General features: G+C 39.8%; 1 protein-coding gene across 1 annotated transcript in view; it reads left to right on the top strand.

The window, feature by feature from the left end:
* The window catches only part of glra4a (glycine receptor, alpha 4a), a 99,723-nt gene extending 86,318 nt beyond the window's left edge, over positions 1–13,405 (top strand). Inside the window, exons 8-9 of the mRNA XM_041796970.1 lie at positions 824–973; positions 12,474–13,405. Coding sequence (XP_041652904.1) covers positions 824–973; positions 12,474–12,773 — 450 coding nt within the window. The 3' untranslated portion in view covers positions 12,774–13,405. The remainder of the gene's footprint in view (positions 1–823; positions 974–12,473) is intronic.
* The last annotated feature ends 232 nt before the right edge of the window (positions 13,406–13,637 follow it).

Genomic DNA, 13,637 nt, shown 5'->3' with positions numbered 1-13,637 from the left:
GTGGCTTAACCAAAATGTGCTGAAAGAGGCAATTAAAAAATTAAAATTAATGCACTTATTATGGACCTTAATTAATCAATCACGATTAAATCATTAATGCTGAAAGTCCTAATAAAACATAACAAAATGAATACCCACCGGGATGAGGTGACATTCTCAGATATTTCCAAGTCCAGGCAGCCCTCTGTTTACATTTTGCTCTCTACTGTCTGTTCTCAAACACAAGAGGTGATCTAAAATGATGCAACATCCTGAAATCTGACCAAGTTTTTCTTTAAAGGGTAGCTGCAGAAGAGAGGGATGTTAATAATAAGGGGACTTTTTTTTAGAGTAATTTAATCAGGATCAAGATTAATAGGTATTAGTGGGTGTTGTGTTTATACAGCATGTGTGGCAGCTGAAGTCGAGACTGTAAAGCAGTGAAGGTGTTAATTAAAGCATCAACGAGGTGTCTGCTATGTTTACTCAAAGTACTCGTCTGCACCCCACTGATGTGTCATTTTTTAACAGTTTTTATGGTCTGCAGCTCTAACAGTCTACTAACTGCATCTCATTTGGTGAAGTTTCCACACTCGGCCCGCTCAGTGGGCGTCGCTGATTTGTTGTGACATATCTCCTCTTTATGAACGACCCAGGCGGAGCAGTGACCCGCCTTAAAGCTGTGTGTCAAATGCCCACATCCCTGACTCATTACCATTCCCTCTAAAGATGTGTCATTACAGCTGAGGGATGTGTAGACCGTAAACAGCCCACGGATTATACATTATCCTCATCGATTGGCTGTCAATGACACCGTGGCCTTGTGCTTTTTTCTTGTACCCAGGTGTCTTATGTGAAGGCCATTGACATTTGGATGGCGGTGTGCCTTCTCTTTGTGTTTGCCGCCCTGCTGGAGTACGCTGCCGTTAACTTCGTCTCGAGGCAACACAAGGAGTTCATCAGGCTGAGGAAAAAGCAGCGGCAGCAGAGAATAGTAAGTATAAATCACAGACACGCACACACGCACTGACACACATTGTATGAGATCTTTAAGAACACAAACAAGCAGCACACACACGCTCCGGTCCTTGTCAGCCTCTATAACATTGACTTATGCCTCCTCTTACCGAGGAACGCTGTATATTCACATCAACATGCTACAGCTGGCTGTCATACCAGATGAGGGAGATCCCTCAGCCTCTAACCTGTGAGGGGTTGTTGTGGTCTTTTTCTTCTGTCAGTAGTGGCAGTGGGGCACGCTAACCCTACAGTCGCTCTTTTCACAGCTGTTTTTAATATGCAACTTACCCATCTTATGTCTGTTTGGATGCAAGGACTGCAAACGCTAATTAGACAGCTACTTTTTTTTGGATAAGTCCCTTAAGTATTCTCCTGTTCTACAATAATAAGGCTTAATTAGAGCTCCTGAAAACCAACGTCTTAATTATTTCTATGTGGCAGTGATAGTCATGGAAATGTAAGCACAAACTTGCTTTGTTTTGTTAAAATTTCCACCTTATATGGGTACGATAAAAACAGACTAAAGTCAGGGTACACTGTGGAACATTCTGCAGCACAGCTCACGTGGAAGGCAGGCTGAATTTCAGCGTTGTTTTTCCATGTAGCTTACAAGGGGAGCATCAGGCATCCCAGCCAAAACAGCTGCTCTCTGTTGATTGGAAAGAATCCTGGCAACACTGAAATTTTGGTCATGTGACTGTTCATACTCGGAACCATAAACATTTCGGGCCACATCTTGAAGATACAGTTTGTGGAATTTCAGCCCTTAAATGTCTTTAAAAATTTAAATAGTTACTATTCCAATGATATATATTTTTTCATTGTGGTCTTACAGTATCATAAATCCTAAGAAACATTGATCAGAATAAAGTTATATGCAAATAAGCATTAATATAAGTGAATATCAGCAAAATATGATATAAAACTAAATGTCATTTTAATTTGATGATGTAATACCCCTTATAATGACAAAAATATTTTATATTGACAACCACATAAAGCAGAGAACATGATTAAAACGTAACTAATCGCCAGCAGTTGTGTTATGTTTATAATCATGGGTAGGTCAAAACTATGATTGCAATCAAAATACAGTGGTTTGAAAAGTATTCATACCCCTTGAACTTTTCCATATTTCTTTAAGTTACAACTACAAACGTAAATATATTTAATTAGGATTTTGCATGATAGACAAACACAGAGTGGCACATAATTGTTAAATGGAAGGAAAATTACACATAGCTTTCAAAATTTCTTACAAATGCAAATTTGAAAAGTGTGGTGTGCAAAAGTATTCAGCCCCCTGGAGTCTGATACCCCTGAATAAAATCCAGTGCAACCAATCGCCTTCAAAAGTCACCTAACTAGTAAATAGAGTCCACCTGTGTGTAATCTAATCTAAGTATAAATACTGCTGTTCTGTGAAGGCCTCAGACGTATGTTAGAGAACATCAGTGAGCAAACAGCACCGTGAAGACCAAGGAACACACCAGACAGATCAGGGATAAAGTTATGGAGATGTTTAAAGCAGGGTTAGGTTATAAAAATAATATACCAAGCTTTTAACATCTCTGAAAATGGAAAGAGCATGGCGCAACTACAAGCCTACCGAGAAATGGCCTTCCACCTAGACTTACAGGCCAGGCAAGGAGACCATTGATCAGAGAAGCAATAAAGAGGCCCATGGGAACTCTGGAGGAGCTGCAGAGATCCACAGCTCAGGTGGGAGAACCTGTCCGCAGGACAACTATTAGTAGTGCACTCCACAAATCTGGTCTTTATGGAAGAGTAGCAACAAGAAAGCCATTGTTGAAAAAAGCCATAAGGAGTCTGTTTTTTTTACCTATACGCAAGGGGCTATGTGTGACGGAAAACTAACACTGCACATCACCCTGAACACACCATCCCCACCATGAAACATGGGGTGGCAGCATCATGCTGTGGGGATGTTTTTTTTCAGCTGGGACAGGGAAGCTCGTCAATGGCAAAATGGATGGAGCTAAATACAGGGCAATCTTGGAGGAAAACCTGTTAGAACCAGCAAGACTTGTCTTTTAGTCTGATTTTCTTAAATTTGGTTTGGTTTTTAACCGTCTCACAACAAGTTACAGTAAAACATGAACATTTTTAACAATGTCTTTATATACGCTCTCAGTAACAATCTTAATAGACCAAAAAGAGACAATCGAGAAACTATCAAGGCAGCTTTGAGGTGCGATTCATTTGGGCGCAGTCTACTCTGACTGCAGCTGGGACATAGTGCTACTGCTCGAGGACCGGGCCACCTGTGAGGGCTTTGGGACGGGAGAGAGGCCCACAACAGCACCCACTGCTCGTTGAGAAGAGTAAGGAATGATAACGTGCTTTCACATCAGAGTCTCCAAAAGTCTCCAACAATGCCAGAAAAAGTCTCTCGATTTGTTGCTGGTCACTCTTTCCAAAAAGAGGGGTCTGAAAACTTGCTAAATAGAGCAACAAAGTTGCTAAGTTGGTAACGCTGTCCTCAAGAAAACCCAAACACAAGCCTGAAGATAAACTATTTAAATTATTAGTCTCTGCTAAGGTGTTGAAGAGGGAAGAATCAGAACCCAGGGCTATTTCAGACCCCCAGGTGGTCTCTGTAGACTGCAGCCTCTGCACATACCAGAAGTTAGACTGCTGTCCTAACCTGGTGGATTTCACCACATTGACCCTACAGAGTTGACTTTTTTCTTTTTTCTCCATCAACTGAAACAAAGTCCAACATTTAAACTTGTCACATCTTTGCTCCATCAGGTCCTCAGTCTACTTTTCGGTCTCTTGTCTCTGCTGAATGTCAGCACTGAGAATTCTAAGCTGAAATCAGCAACCGGGGAAGTTTGACTTCAGGTTTCTTTGCGTGAAAGTTTCCTAAAGCTGTGTAAGCATCACACAGTCATCATATCTGTACAACTAAAGTTACACTGGGATGAACAGGTGTTCAGGGCATGCAGGGGAAACAAAAGAGGTGCCATTCCATTACAAGCTTATCATCACTGAACTGTCAGCTTTAAACCTGAGCTACTACAACTGTGTGGATGTGGTTTATAAAGATTTTATAGACAGTGGCTCACTAACATAAACAAATAAAGCCACAACTCTGATCAAATTTGATTCCAGCATCCTCCAGCTAGTCTGCCAGGACAAAACAGCCTGGTCTGTCATGTTAAATTACCGTAACGGTTTTAATATCATGGGAAATGTGCCGTTATTGCAGGGCCAATCATCTCTATAACACTAAAGAGCTTTGGTGAAGTAGCCTGTGACAGAGGAGGACACACTCACAGACCCCTTTTTAGTTCAACATTTTCTCCTTGACTCTCTTCAGCCTCTTTTTCACAGAATTGGTACCAAATAAATGTGTACAGCTCTTTCAGTGCAGTCATTTCTGAATAAAGCTCTGAAACCTGAACCTAAAAGTTTCTTTTTTTCCCACATAAGAAAAGGCCATCTCTTCAACTGTTAGATGATGTGTGTGTCATTACGTAGGAAGGAAAAGGACTTAGAGATACTAAGGTAGGTATTCAGACAGGCAAGATGAGTTTATTTATGAAGAACAGGTCATACAGAACAATTTTAAGTACCTTATAGGCCGTCAGTATTCTCATTCATACACATTCACACACCACTGAAGCAGCAGTGGGAGAAATCAGAATTAAATGTCTAAGGACACATCGGCATGTGACTGCAGGAGTTTGGGATCATTCGTGAGATGAGCGACTATCCACTGAGCCACAGCAGCCTAAACAATGTCGGTCCTGTTTCAGCCCTGACCAGAAAAAAGACAACAACTGGATGTTCTCTACCTCTACATGTCTATGAATAGCCTTTAATATGCTCTTTGTTAACTACTATGTGACAGCATCACAGTCTGCGATATAAAACATAAATATGACACCTTTTAAATGATTATTTTCATCATAAGGTTGTATTTATTTTATCATTATCAGGAGATATTAGACTTTATTTTTCTGTATTGCTTTTTATTTTGCATCTTAATTATCTGTTCTTCCTCTTTCTTCATGTTTAGCAAAACCACAGGCTGCAGATAGGTATTTATTTTGTTAATATATGTTGCTTTTTTTCGATTGATTTATTTTTGAGCTTTTTATGCCCTTGTTGATAAAATAGGACAGTGGATAGAATTAGAAACAGGAATGAGAGAGTGGGGAAGAGACTAACCACTAGGTCGTCTGTAGGGCTCCAGATTCACCTTGAACGTGGTTATTGATAAGGATGCACAAAAGATTGGTATGATATTTGTATCGGCATATATTGGCTCTTAAAGTTCATTCTCAGTATCAGCAGGTATGAAAATTGCTGTTGATATTTACAACCAATATAATGGCTATAAAAGTCTTCCTATACCAGCTGTAAACATTGGGCTATAGAAACAAAAAAGTTAGAGCTTCTTGAGCTGTGGTCTTTTTCTTTTTTCATTATCTTTCCTTACACTTTAAAAGTGTTTCAAGGACAAATTTGTTCAACTTCAAGCCTTGAATTGTTTCTTTGGGGACTGATATTTTAGGTCTGATTTACATTTAATGATCAGTATTGGCTAAAATTAATTTATTTATATTGACATTTTTGATATCAGCAAATATCCAGTATCACCCATCCCTAATAATCAACTTAAAATGTATCATGTCAACACCTATACTTCTGTCGTCCACTGACAGCGACTTCTATGGTGCTATTATTGTTGCAAAACTGTTTCAAATGCAGAACAGATCTGTACATAGATCTGCAAATGTGTAAAAACATTTGCAAATTTGTACAAAGATCCACAAATGCAAATGACGTTGCAACACTTCTGTGGTGCACAGTCTGCAAATGTCTACTCAGATCTGTAAGTGTAAAAAACAGAAAAAAAGAGTTTTGTTGCCCTCAGCACAGGCTCACAGGCAATGCTGCCTGCCTCATAGCACATGCATCACACAGACCAGTTAACCAGTTAACATTGCTGAGTTCAGTTTAGATATAATTGATGTCTTTGACAACTTAAAGCCAAAATAGAGTCCACAATTACAAACTGCTCTCACACATTTGCAGATTTGTGCACGCAGTTTGTGAATCTTTGTAGAAATTTGCAAATCTTTCTACATATTGGCAAATCTTTGTATGCATTTGGAGATCTGTGCACACATTTGTGCATGCATTTGGAAATCTATCCATGCATTTGCAGATTTGTGCACAGATCTTTGTAGACATCTGCAAATAGTTTTTTGCAACAACAATAGCCCCACAGTAAGCAAGTAAGCAAGCAAAAAAGAGCACGTTTTCTGAACCAAAATAGAGTCCACAATTACATACTGGGCTACACGTTTGCAGATTTGTGTTTGCATTTCATGGATCTTTGTACGAATTTGAAAATATTTTTTCCTTTAGGCAAATCTTTGCACCAATCTTTGCAGATCTGTGCACACATTTGCAGATCTGTGCACACATTTGTGCATGCAATTGGAAATCTATCCATGCATTTGCAGATTTGTACACAGATTTTTGTATACGTTTGCAAATGGTTTTCAACAATAATTGCTCCCTGACACCATAGTTATGTGTGAAAGCTTTCATTTATCATCAGATTAGTATGCATTTAAATCCTGTGAGATTAAGGGTTCAGGCAGTAAAGGAGGTTATGTTTAAAAACAGCACCTGAAAGTTTCGTGGTGTCATGATTGATCTATGTTGGATTACACAGCTTTAATCTATCTAGCCTATAATTTAATACTGTTATTTTGCTGTTCCAACACTGATTGCATGTTTGACAGTCCTGGAATCTCTGCCATGGCCGTTTCTCTTACTTAAAGGTGTTATTTTAGAGGTTGTATGTTTTGCAGCCTGTAAATACCCTGTAGAGCTTTGTGATATTAGTCTGACTTGACATATATTAAAGGATGAAAGGGTAGCCTTTTAAAATACAGTTCCCTTTAAATCTTGGAATCATTTGTCTTGTGTATCAAGGGATGCAGGTAGACAAATAAAAGGCTTTACAGCGAGGTGAGAGACCTTGTGGGACACAGAGCGGTTTGTCTCGAGAGAAAGCAGAGGGGACGTCTTGAAAATCCCATTAAACAGCTCACTGAGTGTGCAGCAGACTCGTGGCAAAGTTCTCTGTGTAGGCAGAAGAGTTGAGCAGATTTAGCGGGCAGTCTGCCCTCCTGCATCAATACAGGAGAGAGAAAATGATGCTCTGTGGGGGAAAGGACTTCCCCTGTCCACATCAGATGCACAATTACTCCCACTGTGGAGACTCAGATCACAAACTATCCATCTGAGAGGTATTGACCCGATGTGTTGGACTGATGTGAGGCTGGGAATCTGATGGAGTGTACAAATCCCAGACCGACCAATTCAATCAATGCTCTCCTCAAAGTCTGCTCGGGTTTTTCTGAGCCAGACTACCTCCAGCCAGCACATCCACACAGTCCTGAAAACTTAAATATTAAAGAAATACAGCTTCCATTTATAGTCTTTACAGAAATAACTCAAACTGGCACCTTGAGGACGCTTTATTCGTCTTCAAAGCCGGCTCCCTGAACTAACAGCCGCAGATAATGTCCTGTATTATCAAACTTGCCGTGCCTCTTTAATTAAATCTGAGAACGCCTGCTTGAGTTTGTTATGTGAATTTCAAGTTTGCACATTTAATGACTTTATTTTTAGCATGGCATAGGCAGGTTTTTATTTGAATTTAAGCAGTTAGACTCTTTCCCCAGCCAAAACTAATTATCTAATCATAAATTCTACTGTAAAACTGCCAGAAAAAAACTGACCAGAGTCTTGTTTAATAATGAGGATGTATTAAAAAAGCCAAATAACTCTTATTTTGTCTGCCTTCCTTTCCAACGGAGGTGTATGCCACTCAGCCTGGGAGTGTTGAGTCGTTGCGGAAAGAGAATGACATCCCTGATAACAACTCAACCTACAGGAGTCTGAGTCAGCACTGCAGCGCCTGTGCTAGGGTAACAAAAAAAAACCCTGTGCAACCCTGACCTTTGAACCCCATTTTCTGCCATGCACCTTTCACTTCAAACCTGAACATACCCTGGAAACTCTCCTGCAACTAAACCCACTTTGTGCTGATCGTGTCCTGTCACTTTAACCCCGCCTCTCTGACCTTCTGCCCCCTTAAACCTTCCACACTAACTTTGGATTTTGCCCTTTAACCTCTTCCTGTTTGTTTTTGGATTTCATGCTGATAAAAATTCAACATGTATTTCCTGCTGCTGTTCACACCTATCAAACTTTCAGAGTCTGTGACAGCTTTTTTTGAGCTGGCCAGCTGGTTCATGACCTCAGTCACTGAGCACTTCTCATTTACTGGTTTAGATTGCTTCATAGCACTGAGGCTTCCCCTCAGTGAGTGTTAAGGTGTTAGGTAAATTGATCCATAAGCTTTATATTTGCTGTTATTTAACAAATCATCGCCACAAAAACATCAAAACAATATAGAGGGCGAATCTTGTCCCTGCATTAGCAGCAGTTCTAGAGCTGGATATGTTAACGTAATGAGGACAAATCAGTTTGTTTCCCTCTCATGGTTTTTTCTGGTGTCAGACGGTGGATATCAGAAGTGTTGGTGGACACATGGGAAGATGCGCCGCGCTAACAACCATTACTTTTACCACTTTTTGCTCATTACTATTTTTTTTTTTTACAAGTTTTCCCACTATTTGCCACTCAATTTGCAATTTTTTGCCCATTTTTTTCAATTTTTTGCACATTTCTATAACTTCTTGTTGCCTATATTTGCTACCTTCTGCCTGTTATTGCCACTTCTAACCCCCCCATCCCCCATTTCTGTCACTTTTTTTTTTTTTCGCTCAATTTCTGGAACTCTTTTGCCTTCTATTTGGCTCACTTTTTGACACCTTTTGCTGCCTTTACAGACAATTTTTTTTTCCCATATTTGAATTTTTTTGCACCTTTAGACCCATTTTTGCCAATTTCTTGGCCATTTTTGTCAATTTCATCCCTTTTTGCCACTTTCCAACCAATACTTCCACCACTTTTTGCCCAGTATTATTTTTATTACAAGTTTTCCCACTTTCTGCCACTTTTTTTGCTAATTTTTGCCCTATTTACAAATTTTTGCCAACTTTACCTATTTTCTTCCATTTTTGCCATTTTCTTGCTCATCTTTGTAATGTTTCTGCTACTTTTTGCCCATTTCTGCAGCTTCTTTTGTCTGTATTTTGCCTTTCTTGCCAACTTTTGCACATTATTTACCACTGTCAGTTTTTTAAATGTTTTTGCAACTTTTTGCCCATTTTTGCTATTTTTAGCACATTTCTGGAACTTCTTTTTCCCTGTATTTACTACCTTCTGCCTGTTACTGCCACTTTGTCCATTTTTGCCTATTTTTAGATTGTTTTTGCCACTTTTTTTGCCAATTTCTGCAACTTCTTTTTGCCTATATCTGCCACTTCTTATCCAGTTTTCATCTCTTTTTAAAATTATTCTATCCACTTGTTTCACGTTAGCTGTTAGCTGGAATGCTGTCTGTGAGATCTGAGGCTGTGAGCTCGCAGATTTGTCTGGTTATTTGAATATTTCTCGCTGACATTTCTTAGAAACATCTTGACTCTTGTCTAAGTTTGTACCGTCTTATTTTGGAAGATAAAATAAGTCCACAATAAGTTAATTCCTGGTCTTCATGCTAGTTGGAGCTAACACTGCTGGTTTTATTATTAGGTTTTCTTTTTTACAAGCATGTTTTTGACAAAATGAGGGAGAAAAGCTGTTAAAGAGGCACTGCTAGTCCCTTAACTTTGTATAAACATGGTGTGTTTTTGTGTTTGCCCATTATAACTGCTGTCACACAGTAAGAGACAATTCTTTTGACCACTCAGTGGCGCTCAGTGTGCCATATAAAGTCGGGTAGTATCGGTTAATTTGGTATCTTTCCCCAGTTCTACGGTAGGAACTCAGATAATTGTGCATCATACCAACCTGAACTGCACTGTGGAAAAGCAGCTTATGTATTATTGATGTGAGTGACTGTCCCTAAAAACAACCCCTACACAGTAACTTTACTCTCCTCAGCTTTGTTGTGATAATGAGCAGCCTCAACTGATCTTACGCCAACAAATCGCAAAGTGTTGCTGCTGAGAGCTCAAACGATGAGCACCTATTATCTTTAGAGAAACGCACCATTAGCCTTTAGCAGATGATGTACTGTGACTCTTAGGAAGGAGGGATAATTAAGCCAGGCTGAAAGAGCTACAGCTCCACAGCCCCTCTGTCGTGTGAGAAAAACTAGTTCAAACACAACGTTACTCACAACAAGGTCATCAATAGACTGATGTGAATACTGTGCAGGGGGACTGTAACAGTGAGAGACAGGTGGGAAATAAATGAGGAGTGTTGGAGCTCGTAGTGCCCCTCACCGCCAAGTCCAGGATGCAGAGTCCGGCAGAGTACCAGGGAACTGTCAGGGTCAAAAAGAGAGAGAGCTTTCAGGGCTTTTGACTTTCACTACTAATCATCCAATTTAGATCCCACATCTTCTCTTCCTCCTGCTAAAGTGAATCTCTCAAAGTGTCAGAGCGGCTGTCAGGCTTAGGCTGCATGTCTATTAATATTCTCTACAGAGGGCGGAGACAATGTCTTATTCACTGTTAAAGGAATACAGTGCTGAGCCACCTCGCCATTTATCACAGCATCACGCCAAAGTGTTTCTTTTTTGAGGGGGTGCAGTGGAGATCATGACTTTTTATTAATAGGCATTTAGAAAGGTCAGCCACTCTGCAGCTCTGAAAAGGAGAGATGGAGGTTAATTAGTTTGCCTCCAAAAAAATTTGCCTCCAATCCCGCGTTTGTGTCAAAGCCATCTTACAAAGCTTAATTCATTAAAAAAAATAAGTTCAGGGCTAGAGTCCATTGTAACACAGACTCATGCATTATGACTTTTGTTAAGTCATTCTTAGCACTGTCAGAGTTAATGCATTAATGCACTAAGTAAGGTCCTTAATTAGTGCATTAACTTTTTCAGTTGCGATTATTGTCCCTTTCAGTACACTTTGGTTAAACAATGTCAGCATCAAGGAGGGTCTGGCTGCAGACTGCAACTCTTGAACCACTACTGTGGGATGCTGCCTCTGTCAGGATGAAGTTATTCGTTTATCTGTACACCGTATTTCTGAGTTTAGAAGCTTTTTTTTTTAAACTTTATTCATAAATAAAGTCTGGCAGTTAGGTTAATGTAGTAACCAAACTGCAACCATTATAGACTGAGCACAATTTCAAAGATAAAACACGGAAAAAGGTCATGGGATTAAGTTTTGTAGACCTGTTTTAGAAGTAGTTACCCAAACATTGGCTAGTGTAGCTGCATTAGCTTTGGCTAAAACTAACACAGCTACACTAGCTACAGAGTTCGCATTTCCATGAAAGCCAAAGTAGCTACATCAGGTTTAGCTTAAGCAATGCAAGCTTTCGCAAACGTAGCTTATGTTAATGTAGCTAAGTTAGCCACACATGAAATGTACAAAAGAAGGGTAAAAGGTGTAGTTTTCAGCTACGTACCTATGTAGCTAATGTTGCATTGTAAGTGTTAGCTTTGTTAGCTTTGTTAGTTTAACTGAAGAGGGTGTATGACATTTGAAAAGTGTTAAAGGCAGTAGCTGCATTACCTACCTAGCTTGTGCAGCTTATGTAGCAAATGTAGCTACATAGCCATGTTCCATGACTAAAATTTGGGTGCATAACATTTGCAGAAGTATAAAAGGTGTACAGTTGCAGTCATCAGCTACATTACCTATATAGCTTGTAGCTAATGCAGTTAATGTAGCTTCATCAGCTCTAGCCTCATTAGCTATGTAGTTTTTTAAGTTAATAAAATTTGGGTGTATGACATTTGCAGAAGTGTTAAAGGTGTACAGCCATCAGCTACATTACCTACCTAGCTTGCGTAGCTTATGTAGCTAATGTAGCTTCATTAGCTTTAGCCTCCTTAGCTATGTAGGTTTTTTTATGTGAAATTATTTGGGTGTATAAAACTGCAGAAGTGTAAAAGGTGTACAGCCATCAGCTACATTGCCTACCTAGCTTGTGTAGCTCATTTAGCTAATGTAGCTTCATTCAACCGTGGCTACCTAATCCTAGAAATTCTGAGATAAATGCATTTTTAAAAATGTAATAATCTACATGGTCAGAATAGACTCAGAGGGTTTTGGAAGTATTGTTTTAAAGTTGCTGGCTTTACTTTTTTAAGCTTTGCAATCATTGATAAGTCATTTACTGTATTTAAAAGGCGTCTTCGCTGAGTTCAAGTTCGAAAAATAAACATCTGTATTTTTTTCTCTGCTGGATGTTGCACTCTGCTGCCCTTCTGTGCCTCTACAACCCAATGCATTTAGGAATGAGCCACTGAGAGGAAATGTAAAAAGCTGTAAGCCAATTCATGTTGACAGCGAGAGGCCAATCTCTTTTCCCTCTGCTTGACTCCACAGGAGGAGGAACTGGTGAGGGAGAGCCGCGGTTTTTACTTCCGAGGTTACGGACTCGGTCACTGCCTGCAGACTAAAGACGGCACCGCCGTTGAGGGGTCCACCGTCTTCACGCCTCCTCCCCCGCCTCCTCCGGTCACCATGTACGATGGCGAGATGCTTCACAAGCGCTTTGTAGACCGGGCTAAACGCATCGACACCATCTCCAGAGCCGTGTTTCCCCTGAGCTTCCTCATATTCAACATCTTCTACTGGGTCACCTACAAAGTGCTGCGACACGAGGACATCCATGCTAATTTGTAAAAAAACGCTCTCTGCTACAGTTTAGGGGTTTTTCTTCTCACAACCAAAACTGCCTGTCAGAGCTACATAACAGTGAAGAAATGTGTCGAGAGGCTTTATCCGCTTCTTAAAACAACTGCTGAAAACTTTGTGCTCAGGTGTGTCTTCAGGATCTCAGACGAGGAGCGATTAAACCGAAAGAGGAGGTTAAGCTGCCTGGATCCAGGCTGGTGTTGTTTGTTCATGTTTTTTTTGTCTTGGCTTCTGATTCGTGCGGATTACAACAGAGACAAAACACTGCTGGTACTTTGTGGGTTCATGACATTTACTTGAGAGTTCAGAGAAGTTGGTGTTGATCCTGGCTGGATGAGATATACTGACTTGAATTTTGACACTAAGCATCTTTGAATGAATGTTTTTGAAAATTTAAAAGATTATGGAGTTTTTTACACCTTTAGATTACTAACGGGGTATAAATGGGAGCAACGGGGAGGAATGGGTATTTGATATTTATTAATATTCAACAAGTGGTGATAATTAAATTTAGATTATATATAACGGTGTATAAAGTGTACATAAGCAAAGCGCTTCATTAAAACTGCACAAAGCACAAATATGTATTTCCTTTTGTCTAAATTTAAATAAATTGTTATTCTGCCAGGAAACCAAGAGTGATTTCTTTCTCTTTTTCTAAGGATCTGGGTGATTTATTTTTTTAAAAATGCAGTACTGCAGTTAGGCTTGGGTATCGTTTGGGTTTTTATTCTGATTCCAGTGCAACATTTACACCTTTCTGGGCTTTTTAGAGCTTTATTGATAGAGGAGGACAACAGATAGTCAGAAACAGGGATGAGAGAGTGGAGGAGAGAAAGGAGCCACAGGCCG

This window comes from Cheilinus undulatus, linkage group 10 (genome assembly GCF_018320785.1).
Source record: "Cheilinus undulatus linkage group 10, ASM1832078v1, whole genome shotgun sequence".
NCBI lineage: Eukaryota > Metazoa > Chordata > Actinopteri > Labriformes > Labridae > Cheilinus > Cheilinus undulatus.
Note: the sequence above shows the minus strand (reverse complement) of the source record. Positions and strands in the feature narration are given on the sequence as shown.